General features: G+C 43.9%; 2 protein-coding genes across 6 annotated transcripts in view; one reads left to right on the forward strand and one right to left on the reverse strand.

Annotated features, from left to right (window-relative positions):
• The window catches only part of ABCC6 (ATP binding cassette subfamily C member 6), a 337,990-nt gene that overhangs the window by 59,256 nt on the left and 261,486 nt on the right, over positions 1–17,248 (reverse strand). The gene's annotated exons all lie outside the window — the stretch shown is intronic.
• The window catches only part of LOC121914347 (nodal modulator 1-like), a gene marked incomplete at its 5' end in the record, with an annotated part of 39,430 nt that continues 22,596 nt past the window's right edge, over positions 415–17,248 (forward strand). Inside the window, 8 exons of the mRNA XM_042437716.1 lie at positions 415–578; positions 4,950–5,022; positions 5,973–6,125; positions 11,887–12,024; positions 12,855–12,944; positions 13,654–13,759; positions 15,167–15,317; positions 16,480–16,657. Of these exons, the coding sequence (XP_042293650.1) occupies positions 415–578; positions 4,950–5,022; positions 5,973–6,125; positions 11,887–12,024; positions 12,855–12,944; positions 13,654–13,759; positions 15,167–15,317; positions 16,480–16,657 (1,053 nt within the window). The remainder of the gene's footprint in view (positions 579–4,949; positions 5,023–5,972; positions 6,126–11,886; positions 12,025–12,854; positions 12,945–13,653; positions 13,760–15,166; positions 15,318–16,479; positions 16,658–17,248) is intronic.

Genomic DNA, 17,248 nt, shown 5'->3' on the forward strand with positions numbered 1-17,248 from the left:
GTTCTTCTCTCCCTCTGAGGCCTGGACCAAGGCAGATGGACTGGAGGGAGGGCTCTTCTATAATACTGATTCTAAAAGCCAGTGGGTTTTATGGTTGAGCTGGGACTTGAACCCTGGTCTCAGAGTTGTAGTCCAACACTCAAACCACTATGTCACAGCTGTATAATGTACTGTGTAATTTAGACCATTATAATCATCAAAACAATAAGAGTTTTGTTTTTGTTTTTAAATTAGACTAAGCCCATGGTTATTATCTTAAATTCAAACTTTGTCAGACTGTTTTTATTACAGTGTCAGTGGACTTCATTTTTCTGTTTATTTAGTGTATCTGAATCACTTCAGGATGGCTTTAGCCCAGAGAGATGATGCAGAAATTCTAGTAATTAAAACAAATACAAAGGGAAGTAGTGATGGATTGAACTACCTTTTTTGGTTTCTTGCAAGCTGAACCCTAATGATAACTTTTTTCAGGTTCTCAGCAAAGGTCAGACACTGGGTCCTGCTGGAATTTTAGTTGCACTGAGGAATCCTGGTTCAGAGGTAAACATCCAAGCCACAATCACTCAACCTGGAGGAAAGTAAGTTTAACTTGTGTTCAGACAACTTGTGTGTGGAGAGAATACACCTGATGGCACTGCATAACCTGCACAAAATTTTGTCCGTTACCTGTTTAAATTTATTGTTACAGTTGCCCATTCAAATGACGGTTTCAAAGTTCATGAACCATAGATTGTCAAACTGGCAATGAATATCAGAGCAAAGCGCTCCTCACTCACATCCTCCTGTTGCATGTCAGCTTCAGCATGAAGCCTTTGTCCTGTATTAAGACAGAATTCTTATTAACATTTGAGCCTAGGTTGATGTCAGTTTCATAAACCAAGAAAGTAAGCCAGAAACGATGGAAGAAGAAGAGAAAACATGATTTGGCCCATTTGATCATTTGGTTCGTTCATAGCTTTATAAGCCAGAAGCCATCAGTTAACCTTCTGTATCATGACTATGCATATCAAAACAGCTACCTAAATAAATCCTCTTATTTCAAGGTATGACCATGGACTGCTAAAAAGACAAATAAATGAATCCTAGGACCAATCAGACCTAAAGTCTCCCTAAAAACCAAGATGACTAAACCGAAATCCAAAACACAGCAGAAATAATCCAGTTTGAGACTACTTTAACTGCCCTGGCTCAATGCTAGGGAATTTTGGGAACTGTAATTATGTGAGACATTTATGCATCATCTGTCAGAGAGCTCTGGTATTACAATGAACTACAGTTGCCAAAATTCCCTAGCACTGATCCAGAGCAGTTAATGTGGTTTCAGGCTGGATTATTTCTGCAATGTGTTTTGGACCCAAGATTGTCACTCTTTGGGACACACTGCTAGATGACGTGACTCACATGAAAAGGCAATAATATTTGATAAGAAAGACAGTGGTAGGAAAAGGAAAAGACCATATTACAAGTGCATAGACCAGGGGTCGGCAACCTCCGGCCCGCAGGCCAGATGCGGCCCGCGGAGGCCTTTCAGCCGCCCCCTGGCTGCTCCTGCTGCCGCCGCCGCCAAGGGTTGCGGCTTTTCACCGCTCTGGGTGCCACCATTTTGGGCAAAAATGGCGGTAAAGTCTCGCGCAACCTCAGGGAAGGTCGTGTGAGATTTCACTGCCATTTTTTCGCCCAAAATGGCGGCGCCCAGGGCTCCGACGGCGGCAGCGGGCCCCTGGGAGGCCCATTGCCGTCACAGGGACCCTCCAGGAGGGCTCAGACAGTGGCAGAGCGCCCCTGGGAGGCCAGTTGCCTTCGCTGGGGTCCTCCAGGAGGGCTCCAGCAGCAGCAGTGGGCCTCTGGGAGGCCTGTTGCCTTCGCTGGGGCCCTCCAGGAGGGCTCCTGCAGTAGCAGCGGGCCTCCCAGAGGCCCGTTGCCTTCGCTGGGGTCCTCCAGGAGGGCTCCGGCGGCGGCAGTGGGCCTCTGGCGTCAGGGGCCAGCAAAGAGGGGGAGGCCTCCAGCGCTAGCGGTCCCCGCCGGCTCTTTCCTGGCCTCTGACAGGGCCTGGAGCCCCGTCAAGGGCCGGCAAAGAGGAGGTGGCCTGGCCCCAGGGGGTGGAAGCTCCGCCCCTGAGGGTGGGAGCTCTGCCCTGGGTGGAAGCTCCACCCCAGAGGGTGGAGGCTCCACCCCCGGCAAGCGCCCCCGCCCCCAGGGGTGGAAGCTCCACGCCCCCAGCTTCGGCCCCCCAGTTGTCTGAGCAACCCGGCCCCCAGCTCAAAAAGGTTGCCTACCCCTGCATAGACACAAGGAATCCACAGCCCTGAGTCTGCAAGACCTTAGCAGCCCTGTTGATGACAGCGTGTTTTAGTCTTGGTCACAAACCAAAATCCATTTAAGACAATAAAGTTTAGGAAAATGAGCAAAAAAGCAAGGGAAAGAGGAATGGACAAAAGTGGGGAAAATATCCCCAGATTTGTCTGAAAGTTATATTTCCTTCATATCTTTATGCATGATAGAGAGAGAAGGGCCAGATGCTTCAGCATTGTTCTTTCTGGAGATATGATGGCATTGGGTTGCATCCAGAGTAGCAACTACCGTAGATACACAGCTATAAACCCTCTCAGTCTCAGCAGCTGTTTTGAAGTTCACTGGCTATGAAGGAAGGGTGGGCACCTATTTCAGAAGCTTTGAGAGCAGTATTCCATATCGCCCTGTATATAAATCAACTCAGGAGTCAATTTTGGGGCATAAATTTCTCTACTTATAGTCGAGTATATATGACATGCATATTGGGAACGAAGAACCAAGAATGCTTCTCCAAACACAATTTGGACCTCCCTTTTTTGTAAATATAAAATCCAGCTTTAAAATCAGGGTGATCTCTCTGTATTCCATTCCAGTACTACCGTATTTTCCGGCGTACAAGACTACTTTCTGACCCTCTAAAACGGGGTCAAAAGTTGGGAGGTGTCTTGTACGCCGGTAAGAGCACTTACCTGGTTGTCCTGCCAGCTTCCAAAGCCCTGCAGAGCCCTTTGGAAGCTGGCGCGAGGGTGCCTCCCTGGCTGCCGGCTTCCAAAGCCCTGCAGAGCCCTTCAGAAGCCGGCGTTTGTGGGCATCAGGCCCCTAAACTTGGCTTATAGTTAGCCAGGGCACTGCCTGCATGCAAGGCAGGCTTTGCAGGCCTCAGCAAAGGCCTGGGGTAAATAAAAATAAAAAATGAGAGAGATAGAAATAGATAGATAGATAGATAGATAGATAGGGAGATAGATAGGGAGATAGAGAGAGGGAGATAGAGAGAGAGGGAGATAGACAGAGAGAAATAGATAGATAGATAGATAGATAGATAGATAGATGAGAGAGAGAAATAGATAGATAGATAGATAGATAGATAGATAGATAGATAGATGGATGAGAGAGATAAGTAGATAGATTATATATATATATATATAGAGAGAGAGAGAGAGAGAGAGAGAGAGATAGGTAGATAGAGAGATAGAGATAGATAGATAGATAGATAGATAGATGAGAGAGAGAAATAGAGAGAGGGAGGGAGATAGACAGAGAGAGAGAGAGGGAGATACATAGAGAGAGAGAGAGAAATGGAGATAGATAGATAGATAGATAGATAGATAGATAGATAGATGAGAGAGAGAGAGGAAATTGAGAGAGAGGGAGAGAGAGAGAGAAATAGATAGATAGAAGATAGATAGATAGATAGATAGATAGATGAGAGAGAGAGAAATAGATAGAGATAGATAGATAGAGATAAGTAGATAGATAGATGAGATATATATATAGAGAGAGAAATAGAGAGAGAGAGAGATGAGAGAGAGAGAGGGAGATAGACAGAGAGAGGGGGGAGATAGATAGAGAGAGAGAGAAATAGATAGATAGAGAGATGATAGATATAGAGATAGATAGATGAGAGAAATAGAGAGAGGGAGATAGATAGAGATAAGTAGATATATATATATATATAGAGAGAGAGAGAAATAGAGAGAGAGATGAGAGAGAGAGAGAAATAGATAGAGAGATAGATAGAGAGATAGGGAGAGAGAGAGAGAGAGAGAGAAAGAGGGATGGATAGATAGATAGATAGATAGATAGATAGATAGATAGATAGATGAGAGAGAGAGAGAGAGATAAGCAAGCAGGCAAGCAAGCAAGCAAGCCAAGATTAGAGAACAAGTTGGGGTAAATGTAGTGATGTTTTTTAAATTTTTATTTGGTGTGCATTGGAAGTCTTATACGGCAAGTATATCCCAAACTCTATATTTTAACTGGAAAAGTTGGGGGTCGTCTTATATGCCCGGTCGTCTTATACACCGGAAAATACGGTACATTTGTCCCTCTACATTTACAGCTTTGACTTTGTGGGTTTGATTATTCACGGATTTTATTAATATGTTCTCTAGGAATATCTAGATCCTCCAGAGAAACTAAATGGCCAACTTCAACCAAAGGTCACACTGAAGGACCTAGAGATTCCTAGAGAGAACACTCCACTAGGCATTAGTAGCTACTCCAGCGCAATTCTGTGGTCAATGTCTGGCATATGTTGACCACAGAGTGGCACTGGAGGACCTAGAGATTACCAGAGAGGTGTTCCCTCAGGTAAAAACATAGTGTTTTTGTTATTTGCATTTTTTCCAAGTTCACAGGGTCCTATGCCCCTAATCCCAGCAAATGTGGAGGGACAAGTGTAATTAAAACAGTATTTTACGAATCCTGACTCAATGTGATTTGATGACTGGTGAACTGCTGATTTTTATTTTATTTTACTACTATTATTATGTTACTATCCCTCTGTTTTGACTACAGTTGCTCTATTGGTTGGGTACTGTGAGAGTTGTAGTCCTGAAAATTAGGAGGTGCCAAGTTGAGAAATGTTGGTTGAAGGAAATTGTAGAAATAAATAACAAGGGTTCTTCTGTTTCTGACATGATGCCTCTTTTCTTTAGGTATGCCTTTTTTAAAGTACTTCCTGGGAAATATGAAATCTTTGCTTCTCATCCTACATGGATGTTGAAAAAGGTGGGTGGTGCTTTAAAAAGGTACTCATTAACATTGACAAAATACTTTAAAAGCACTAGTGCTAATAAAACATTAAAAGAGATGCTTTTGATTTGTAACAAAGATGTTTAATTAACTGGAATTACAGGAACAGGAAAGAAATCGGGTAACTGCTATTGTGAAATAATAATTAAAGTAGTTTTTAAAAATTGCAACATACTGTACTATAATTTTAAACTATGTTAGCTAAGTTTCTGTAAATGAAGGGCCTGAACAGACAGGCCAAAATAAAACAACTTTGGGTCACTTTGGAGATACGCTGTTTAAATGATGCATGTGTCCTAAGAGGCCGGAAGCTGCGCCAAAGCCAAGCTCCAGTCCTAAGGACTGCAGCGCAGTTTCTGGCCTCTTAAGATGTGTGTGTCATTTAAACAGCATACCTCCAAAGTTACCGAAAGCAGCTTTATTTTGGCCCGTCTGTTTGGGCCCTTACTGAACAATACTTTGGCCAATACTTCCCTTTGGCCAAGATCCAGTGGAGTACTCCCAGTATCCCACACTAGTGGAAATGAATCTTTCTTACCTGTCTCCTAACTGCAGTATTTTATGGCAGCACAGACCAGGTTGAGCAGATTTCTTAGCCTTCCAGAGAGGGTCTGTAGAAAGAGTGGAACTTGTCACTTTTTGCAGAAGCAGCAGGTTCTGGTGGAAGTGCATCACTGGATCCTGACCTTTGGCTTTTAATATGTTCACACACTTACAGTTGGATATGAAACAGGTTCATAATTAAGAGGGTCTTAAATCAATGCACAAGGAATGGGAGTAGCACATGCGGACCAGCAGTGCCTTTCAAGCATTTGCTGAAAGTGTGTGAAAAAGCTACCTGAGTCCTACACATCTTTAGTTTTTTGGAGTTCTGTACCACTGGAATATTGTGCTTATATTTTGTCTATATTCTGTCTATATTTTAGACTAGTACAACTGTACGAGTGACCAGTTCCAATGCTTATGCTTCTGGCCCTTTGGTTGTAGCGGGTTACAATGTTTCAGGATCTGTCCGGAGTGATGGAGAGCCCATGAAAGGTGTAATGTTCCTCCTTTTTTCTGCATCAGTGACTAAGGAGGTCAGTAGTCCATCATTACAAGGAATTATATTTTTCTGACATGTGTGAAATTCCTCCTGCTCTCCATTTTTATTGTGCGATTCTGGACATGTTCAAGTGACGTTTAGAGAGCATTTAAAGACTTCTCTACAGAAAGAGGTAATGGTAGTGTCCTGGGGTGGTGGTAGAACAGGTGGACTGTGCCACTTCAAAATGAAGGTGGGAAAATTGCATTCTTGAATGCTCTCTTAACACCCTCAAGAAGCAAGGCAGCAAACTATATAAAAATGCTGGAAGTTTCATTCCAACAATATACAGAGGACTTAGTGATTTCCAGACACAGTCACTCAAGTGGTTAAGACACTGACTGTTGATTGCAAGATTGACAGGTTGGCAGTTCGAGGCCCAAGTTCTGCGTAATGGCTTGAGCTCCCATCACTAGTCCCAGCTTCTGTCAACCTAGCAGTTTGAAAGCATGCAAATGTAAGTAGAGAAATAGGTACCACTTTGGTGGGAATGCAAACAGTGTTCTGTGCAGTCATTCTGGCAATATGACCAGAGTATTCTCTGACACTGCTGGGCTCTTCAGATTAGTAATGGAGACAAGCATGCCCCCTACAGTCAGACATGACTTGACAACCTTGTCAAAGGGGAATACACTGGTGCCTCGGGTTACGAAATTAATTCGTTCCGCCATTCCTTTCGTAACCCGAAAATTTCGTAACCCGAAACACTTTTTCCATTGAAAATAACTAATGCGTTCTATGACCTCAGACTGAACCTGCAAGTCAAAACAAAGTTACAATAGAGGCCTATTAAGCTAAGTACCCTACAATACAATGTAATACAAAGTTGCCTGAGGCACTAAAGAGCTTAAGAATGACTTGCAGGTCCATTCTAAAGGTTTGTAAAGGATAAAGAAAAAAAGTTTTTTTCTTATCTTTGCTGGTCCTGGCATCTCAGAGTGAGGCAGGAGGAGGAGGAGGGGGGGCAGCCAAAACAGCCAAATTTAAACCCAGACAACCAATTCAACCAATTTAACCAATTCAACAAATTTAACCAATTCAACCAATTTAACCAATTCAACCAATTTAACAACTTTTTTTTTTAATTTGGTGTTTTTTTTTAAGGGTCATCAGCACCTTTGCCCTTCTTGGATGACGGTTCTCCCTCTTTTGTGAAGAACTGGTCCAAGGATGTCTGCTTTTGCTGGGCCTTAAGCAGGTTCCTAAAATGGCTAAGGCAGACATTATCAAAATGTGCAATGGCATGGCTGGTCAACACCTTCTCAGGGTGATGCTTCTCAACATAAGAAGACACATTGTGGAATTGCCGCAAAATGTCTTTCATTTCTGCCGTTGGCAAAAATGCCCCCGCCGCCTCCTCCTCCTGGCCCCTGTCAAAATGGAGCACGTCCTCATCCACGGCCGAGTGTTGCATGGCCGCCAAGGCCTTGAGGTCCTCTGTTGTCAGGTCCTCACTGTGCTCCTCAATGAGTTCCTCCACGTCCTCGTTGTCCACGTCAAGTCCCAGGGACCTTGCGATGGAGACAATCTCAGTCACCTCTTCTTCACCTGGCTCAGCACCCTCGGTCTGTGACCCTTCCAAGGAAGAAGCATCAGGCCACAGCTTCCTCCACGCAGCAATCAGGTTGCGCCTGGTGATCCCCTGCCAGGCCAAGTCCACCATCTTCAAGCACACGACGATATCGAAATGCTGCTTCCAGAACTCTCGCAGGGTCAACTGTGTGCTCTCCGTTACATCAAAACACGCTTGAGAGGTGCTTGGTGTAGATCTTTTTGACGTTGCAATGACCTGCTGGTCCATGGGTTTGAAGAGGGAGGTCGTGTGGTGCGGGCGGCAGAAACTGGACCTTGATGAAGGAGAACTCTTGCAAGGATGTCCTTTTCAGGCCAGGCGGTGGTGAGCCGGAGCATGTCCAAGAGGAGGAGGCACTTCAAGGGCAAATCCTCTTCCTCCAGGTACCGTTCACAGTGGGGTGAAGGACTGTTGATCCACTCCACGAAAAGGAGGCGTGTGACCCATGCGCGGCCATTGGAACGCCACATCACTGGCAACCTGTCCTTTTGATGTTGTGTGCCTTGAGGCCCTTGGATTTTCTGAGTGTAGACCAACAGGGGCTTGATCTTACAGTCCCCGCTGGCATTCGCACACAACGCAGTGTGAGTGGTCCTTATAGGCTTGTGGCTGGCAATCTCCTCTCTCCTGGGTGATGTAGGTGCGGCGAGGCATCTTCTTCCAGAAGAGGCCCGTCTCGTCGCAATGACCATTGCTGCGGGACGTAGCCTTCCTCCTCCATCATGGCCTTGACATTGATGACAAATGCTTCGGCGGCCTGGTTGGTCTGCGCTGGACGCCTCGCGTGACGGACGACAGAGTGGATCCCGGTCCTCCTTTTGAACCTTTCAAACCAGCCACATGAGGTGTGATTCCGGGGTGCTGGCTCCTCCTGGGAAGAAGTTCCTTCGCCTGCCTCCTTGCTGGCCAGGTCTTCAAAAATGGTGGTGGCCTTCTTACAGATGACCGAGGTGTGCACAGTGTCCCGGCTCGCTCCTTTTCTTTATCCAGGAGCAGCAGGCGCTCCATCTCTCGTGCTTTGGTGTCCTCTGCTGGCAATCGCGTCACGCCTTTCGCAGGACCAACACGCTTCTGTGGCCTCCTTCTGCTGAGGACCGTGCCAATTGTCGAAGGGTTTCTTCCATACTCCTTGGCAATGTCCACCACGCGCCCGCCCCTCTCATGCTTGGCGATGATTTCCCTCTGTCCTCCAAGGACAGGAGCCCTCTCCTTTTGTCACCGCCGCTTTTATCTGTGGCTTTTTGGGAGCCATAGCTCAACCTAAAAGGACAAAAGGCACAGCATGAGCAAAAAAGCCACAATGGAAACCACCCCACCCCCTGTCAACTCTTGGCCCACATGGAGCCAAGGCAAACTGCAAAACTCACACCCCACACTCTCAAATCATCACAGCCATGACCAAAACACCCCACCACCCTAACCCAACAGGCCAGAAACCCCAAACTGAAAATGCAACCCTGGTCACACTTGTGGCCCACTGGAGCCAAGGCCAAAACCTTGCAAAACTCAAACCCCCACACTTTGAAAACATCACAGCCTGACCAAAACCACCCACCACCCTAACCCAAAGGCCGAAGAAAACCCCAAATCTAAAAAGCAACCCCATGGTCTCACTCTGTGGCCCACATGGAGCAAGGCCAAACTTGCAAAAACTCACACCCCAACTTGAAACATCACAGCCATGACCCAAACCACCCCACCACCCTAACCCAAAGGCCAGAAAACACCCAAATCTGAAACATGCAACCCATGGTCACACTCTGTGGCCCACCATGGAGCCAAGGCCCAAACTTGCAAAACTCACACCCCACACTTTGAAAAACATCCACAGCCATGACCCAAACCACCCACCCACCCTAACCAAGGCAGAAACCCCAAATCTGAAAATGCAACCCCATGGTCACACTTGTGGCCCACATGGAGCCAAGGCCAAACTTACCAAAACTCACACCCCACACTTTGAAACATCATAGCCTATGACCAAACCACCCCACCACCCTACACCCAAAGGCCAGAAACCCCAAATCTAAAAAAGCAACCCCATGGTCTCACTCTTGGCCCCCATGGAGCCAAGGCCAAACTTGCAAAACTCCCCACCCCCACTCTCAACATCATACAGCCATGACCAAAGCACTCAAGAAGCCAAACCCAAACACCCAAATCTGAAAATGCAACCCACATGGTCACACACCCCACACTCTCAAATCATCACAGCCATGACCAACGCACTCAAGAAGCCAAACCCCAGAAAAACCCCCAAATCTGAAAAATGCAACCCCATGGTCACACACCCCACACCTCTCAAATCATCACAGCCATGACCAAAGCCTCAAGAAGCCAAAACCCCAGAAAACCCCAAATCTGAAAATGCAACCCCTGGTCACCACACCCACACACTTTCAAATCATCACCCATGGACAAACACTCAAGAAGCCAAACCCCAGAAACCCCCAAATCTGAAAATGCAAACCCCATGGTCACAACCCCAACTCTCAAATCATCACAGCCATGACCAAAGCACCCCACCCCCCACAGCAACAGCATGGCACACTGTCTCACCCCACAAGAGAAGAAGGTATAAATCCATACACCTACCTGTACAGTAATTCCTGATGGCAGGTCTTGATCCGAAGTACCATCCGGCACTGTACACGTACAGTACAAAGCCAGAACAAGTCCAAAGGCAGAAAGCCAAAAAAGTCCAAACCTCCACTGGAACCACGAGTTAGAGTTCAGAAAGAACTCTTCCTCACCAGTCCACAAGGCCAGACAAAGGGGGGCAGATCAAGGGCTTTTGTTTCTGAAGCCAGGCCCCCCCCCCCCCCCAATTTCGTTAGCCAATCCAGATGATCAGCTTGATTTCTCAAGCCAATCAATACTGCTAACGAAATTCAAAATTCGCGCCAAAGCTAACCCCTAACCCAGCCCCCTTAGGCTTTCCGTTAGCTCTGGAAAGCCTATAGCTGCACTTTGCAGCATTTGAATTTCGCGCCAAAATGAATTTCGTAACCCGAAAAATATTTCGTAACCCGAAACAGTTTTTGCCAATCCAACTTTTTCGTATCCCGGAAATTTCGTAACCCGATCATTTCGTATCCCGAGGCACCAGTGTACCTTTATTTTTAAATGATTCCAACTATCTTCTAAATTCTGGTTTTCAAATCAGCCCTAGAACTAACAGTCCCTGTCTTATAATGATTGTCCTACTTTAACCCACAATCTTGTGAGAGAGGTCAGGCCAAGAGAAAGTGGTTGTTTTGAGATAACCCAAAGAGTTGCAAGGTTCAGGAGTGTGGGAGAATTAGAACTTGGATCTCTCAAAGTCAGTACTCAGCTGTACCACTGGTTCTGTGGTAAATGATAAATGGTGTTCCCATTCAGGTTTGTCACTCATCCAAGCATTTTGATCAAACACAAATTGGGCCTGAGATCCTTTGTGAACCATGTACAGTGGTACCTTGGGATACGAAATACCCAGGTTACGAAATTTCCGGGATACGAAAAAATCCCATTGGAAATAATTGTTCCGGGTTACGAATGTTTTTTCGGGTTACGAAAAAAATTTTTGGTGCTTTTCGGCGCTTTTTCGCACGAAACGCGGCTTTTCCCCATTAGCGCCTATGGCAATTCGGCTTACGAAGGCTTTTCGGGTTACGAAAGCGGCCGCGGAACGAATTAATTTCGTAACCCGAGGGAGCAGTGTATTCTTAATATTAACTTGGATCCACAACACACATGGATAGTTCCCATCAGCAGGCTTCCTCCTTTGTTTGGATCAGGCAAAGAATCAGAGACCTGTACCACAAGGACAATGTGTTGCTCTTGGTCCACTTTGCAGTTTCCATCCAATCTGAACTCTGGCTCTTCTGGCTGCTGTCTCCAGTCGCACTCACTGTTGGAGTGCAGATCCCCCTCAGTACTGTTGACTGGAGCTTGGAAGAGTTACTTTGTGGACTGGACCTCTCAAGAGCCCTCCAGCTAGTATGGCTAGTGACCATGTTGACTGGGTGATTCTGGGAGTTAACAAAAGCAACTTTTCCATGTTCTGCTGTGGACCTTGAGAAAATTTCCCTCCCTATGATTAAAATGGACAGGGAAGTTCCTCTTGCACGTTCCTTTGCACAGGAGTTGGTGCTGCTCCTGCATAGTGCTCCATTTTTATATTGCTAATCTTTTTATCCAGGATGTTGTGGGCTGCAACACCTCTCCAGTGGAAGGCTTTCCTGAAAGGGATGATTCCCTTGTCTATCTCTGCAATGTCATATCCAAAGAGGATGGCTCCTTTACCTTCCTGTCTTTGCCTAGTGGGAAATACACTGTAGTAAGTAATGAAGAAACTCTATACCATCATAAATGAGTACAGGTTAAGTCTCTCTCTTCTGAAAACCAAAATGCTCCAAAATCTTCTGGGAGGGTGGTCAGAGGAACGAGTTGATCCTTGCCCCTTGGCAAAACATTACAATGAATGTACAAGGCAGTTTAATGTCTTGTTGGTGTCAAGGTAGAGGTTTTGCACATGTGGTAGGAGTGTTGAGAGTGCTGAGAGATTAATTGATTTTGAAAAGACACCCTGGCACTTCCCAGTATTTCGAGGTCCTAATTTAGAGATCTCCAATAAAGATTCCAACCCTTAGAAATACTAATTGATTACTACAAGACATTTCTTTCTTTCTTTCTTGCAATGCAGAGTTCCCTGTTACTGTTCCAAGCTGGAACGCATGGTGATTCTGAACATTGTTGCCAGTGCCATTTCTAACAAATAGAAATGCACTATGTTCAGCAGTTGGCTATTTTACACAAATCAATATTTTTAATTTATATATAAGCTTGGGTAAAAGCACTGCTTTATCCTGTCACAGATTTAGGAATTGCTTTTAAGCAAGAAGTTCTGACAGGTAAAGGAATAAAAATACTTGGGGTCAAAAACAATGGCTTGTGCAAGTAAGGAAGCTGTGATGAAAGGGACAAGATGGCTACATGCTTAGCTTTACTTCCCCAAACACAGTGTTCAGGATAATGTCTGCAACAGGAAATCACCTTGCATGATTTTCCAGAGCTTTGAAAATGATATTAGTCTAAAAAATAACTTATCCAAGCTTTGGTTTTTGAGAAGCCTGCTGTAAACCCAGGGGTTCTGGTGTGTACTTCCAGGTACCTTTTTACAGAGGAGAGAGAATTACTTTTGACGTTGCTCCATCTAGACTGGATTTTGCAGTAGAACATGACAGTTTGAAAATTGAGGTAAGTCTTATCTTGTATGTGGTTATGTATATTTTATGTGCATTTGTAAGTTGTTTTATAATATGCATGTCTTGCCTTTCCTGAGCTAATATACGTGGCTCTCCACTTCACCGTATAATTCTCACAACAAACCTGGCAGACTGGTTCTCTTGAGAGAATTTATGGAAATATTTAGGAAGTGTGTCTTTGGAGATTGGAAAGGAGACTTTCACTGATGTAATTCAATACCTTTATCAAAAGAGAGAGAGAAAGAAAGAAAGAAAGAAAGAAAGAATATATAAAAATGTGTAAGTCTAGAAATTTTTGCCAAAATATTTACTCAAAAAACCTGTGTTGGCCTATCCACGGGTCAATGTAAGTACTGTACTTTAACTCTTATAAAAACGGGACCACCCTTTGGTTAAAAGCAAGAGTTCAATCTCTCCCAGAAGCACTGACCCCCTCTACATTCATCCATCCAGCCTTTAGTGTGAGCACAAACAGTTATGCCTGCTGGAATTTTGTAAGTTCTTCAACATTGTTTTCCTTTGCTTCAGCCTTTAGGTCCTTTGTTACATGCCCCTATGTTTTACTCTCTACTTCTCCACCGGTCATATCAAAATCCTGAATTTTGGCCCCAAAACCTGTCCTTTATTTAAAAGTGAGATCGACTTACTGTCGAGTATATGTGGTAATTTTGCTAATTCATCCCTTTTCCTTTCTTTTTTAGCCTGTCTTCCACGTTATGGGCTTCTCAGTTACAGGTAGGGTTCTGAATGGTCCTGAAGGTGAAGGTGTTGCAGATGCTACTGTTATGCTGAACAGCCAAATTAAAGGTAAGTGACTATCGCTTGAGTTCAGCTTCTGTTGAACAAAGAGTTGAAAAGGGGGGATTTGCTCTTTGTTTTCAGTTGAAACAAGTCTAATGGAGGTAGGGGTGGGGTTTGGCTAGCAGTCGGACATGGTAGATGCATAAAACTTGAGCTGAACAAGATCTCAGTTTTTACCAATTAATTGGAGTGAATTTCGTCCAACTTTCAAGACATATCTAATGTAAGGAAACATCAGAATACCTATCTAATGCAAGGAACTAAAAGGTTAGTAGATTAAGCAATTTTGGGTTTCTACTCATCATTTAAAGAGCCAAAAACTCAAATGGAGTACACAGAGATGACACAAGGGAAGGGAGGCAGACATGAGAGTCCCCTGATATCTGACCCATCATTTTCAGACGTCCTGGAAAGGCTTCATGTAAATTTAATGCAGGACTTACAAAAGGACTGGGTACTTGTCCTTGAGACGGTGAACTCAAAGCTCACTGCCTTGACAGCCCACATTGGAGATACAGAAAATACAGCTAATGCAACTCTTGAACAGGGTCGTTCTCATGAGGCCCGCATACAGGAGTTAGAACAAACAAATGACTATCTCACAAACAAAGTGAAAGATTTGGAGGACAGAAATAGGCGCTTGAATATCAGAATTCACAGGATTCCTGAATGGGAGGAGCATCAGGATATGATTTCATTCCTCCTTATCTGGTTGAATAACACCTGCCCGGGTCTTGAGCTTCTTTCTGGTGATATAGAAAAAGCACATTGGATATTGGTTCTTAAATGGAGACAAGGTACTCCCCCAAAAAAAGCACAAGTACTAAAGAAGCATTTTCTGTCCTCTGTGTGTGATATTTTTTTAAAAGTCAACATGGGGTGGGAGATGAGACATTTATACTTCCCTTTCTTACTCATAAAAGTGCATCCCCTTTGTACCAATTTGAATTTATAATGTCAGTGCAATTGGAGTCTAGTTTGAGTAGGTGTGGCTTCTATTACTGCAGGGACCACAGAAATGCAAGATGAAGCTGAATGTTTTTTTGTCAGTGTAGACAAAATGACAGCATCTTGGAAATGCTTTGCTAACATTGTGGTAGGGCAAGGAGGAAGCTGCCAATTAGATCATCATCAAGACCAGACCAAAATCATCCCTTATATCATAAAATCTGATGTTCTCTCAAAAATTGCTTACTGAGACCCATAGTTATTGGTAAGAGTTATGATGCTTCCACTGTTTGAATGTATATATGCCCATAATGTTAGCCTTATTGATAAGATGTGCTCTGAATCTCCTTGAAATACTGTTTCAATACAACTTGGAGTTGTTAGTCTTTCTTTGTGTGCTTTGATATGAGCTATGTTCCTGACTTTCACTCAGCTCTTAACTTTTCTTCTCTCTTTCTATTACAGTTACCACAAAGCCAGATGGTTCTTTCCGCCTTGAAAATATAACCACTGGCACATACACCATTCATGCCCAGAAAGAGCATCTCTTCTTTGATACCATTATGGTGAAAATTGCACCAAACACTCCCCAGCTGGCTGACATCATAGCAACAGAGTGAGTGTCCTTTCAGTACCTACAAAAATCCACTAATACCAAAGGTAATGAACAGCAGAACAACAACAAAACAAAAAAAAACCCATAAGAAACTGCCTTATTCAAAGTTAGAATGTCTGTCCATCTTATATTGACTACTCTGACTTGTAGCAGTCAGGCAGCAGAGCCTAGCTCTTGAGCATTTTTGTCCCCTTCATAACTATTCTAGGGATTATGTCTGAGATTCTAGGTATATGAATTATGTACTCTGCTCTCTCTCATGGAAAGCTGTCTTATTACAGAATGCCTCATTCCCTTCACAGTAGTCATTGCCAGTTTGTGCATGAACCTTTTTGTAGGATGAAAGGCCCTTTGCACTTCTTCCATTGTCCAGTTGGATGCCTGACCATTTAAATATATATGGTAACATCTACCTGTGCTCCCTCCCCAAAGGTTGTATTAAGTTAAGATCTCCTTTGTACTACTACAGGGTGGGCAATGCATGATCTGCTGGGCCTCTTTCCACCAACCTTTTCTTGATAGTTTTTTTTTAAATGCCTCACACACCATTTTGTTGACTTCAGCCTTACATCAGGGTTTTAAAAAAGGCCTCACCTGGGCCTAAAACAGCGATGGCAAGGGGAAGCTCATGATAAAATTGTCCCCACAACTCCTAGAAGGCATAGGAGGCATTTTTAGTTTATAAATGGGGTGAGGCAATGAAGGGGTAAATGATGGAACATATCCAGGGCCCTAGTGTATTTTATCCAGTCAGTGCAACCTGGCCACCACTATTATGGAGTATGAAAAATCACGGTCATATCTCTTAGTGAAATTCCAAATGTGTGTGACAGTTGGTATATAACTGTGGTATATAACTCTTACATAACTGCACCCCATCCCCCAAGTTAAGAATTTTTGTACTGTAAATAGAATTTTACCATGTTCAGGAGAATACTAAGGGAAAATAGGGGAAAAATCTGTAGGGATTTTAACATTTTATTTTAAAAAATAATTTTTAATTTAAAATGTTATATCTGTATGAGTCCCACTAACAGCCTCTTAGCCACAATTTTGACCACTTAATATGAGCTCTGGGATCTAAGGCAGAGATTTCTAAATGCAGATGTGACTGTATAAATGTCCATATGAATGTTTTATGCCTTTTCTTTTTTTAAACTAGATTCAGCGTGTGTGGACAAATCTTGGTAACCCGTTTTCCTGACTCTATCAAGCAGATTAACAAATACAAGGTGACTATGTGGCCCCAAGAGAAGGACAAAGCAGTGTTGGTGACTACAGAAACTGACACTCGTGGGGTGTTTTGCTTCAAGGCAAAGTCAGGCTCATATGTTATCCAGGTAAGTCAGTAAACCTTTATACTGAATAAATACTGGCACTTATGTCAGGGATGGGCAACTGTGTGGAGGCAGTGGGCCAAATCATCCCCTTAGAGCTCCCTGTGGTCCACTCTTCATCCATGGCATAATCCAATACTCCTATTTGTTTCTGCAGTACCTCTCAAATTGGTGTCACTTCTTGTGTCACTTCTGATTGCCATTTTGAAAGGAATTGTGGGGTGGGGGGGGACAGAGGTATTTGAAGAGTTCTAGGATGCTTGTGGGAGTAGGGTATAGTTACTTTTCCATGTTATTACACATTTGGGAAATTTTCTGCATGGTCTTGGAGATTTGCTTGTGGGGACTGGTGAGGGCTTCATGGATCACAGAAGTAGGGTCCACCATGTCCAACCCTGACTTACGTCATCTTGGTATTTGTTTACTAGGAAATGCAGTCTAATTTTTTTTTTACTCAATGTAACTGAGCTATTCCCTATTTTTGGATGTAGAAAGAGTAAATCCAGTAAATAAATACATCTTGCTTGTTGGTCATTTTTACAATGTACAATTTTCTTAATGCTTTCATATTGGCCCTGTATTAGAGTTGTACAA

Source organism: Sceloporus undulatus, chromosome 8 (assembly GCF_019175285.1).
Source record: "Sceloporus undulatus isolate JIND9_A2432 ecotype Alabama chromosome 8, SceUnd_v1.1, whole genome shotgun sequence".
In the NCBI taxonomy this organism is placed as follows: Eukaryota; Metazoa; Chordata; class Lepidosauria; order Squamata; family Phrynosomatidae; genus Sceloporus; species Sceloporus undulatus.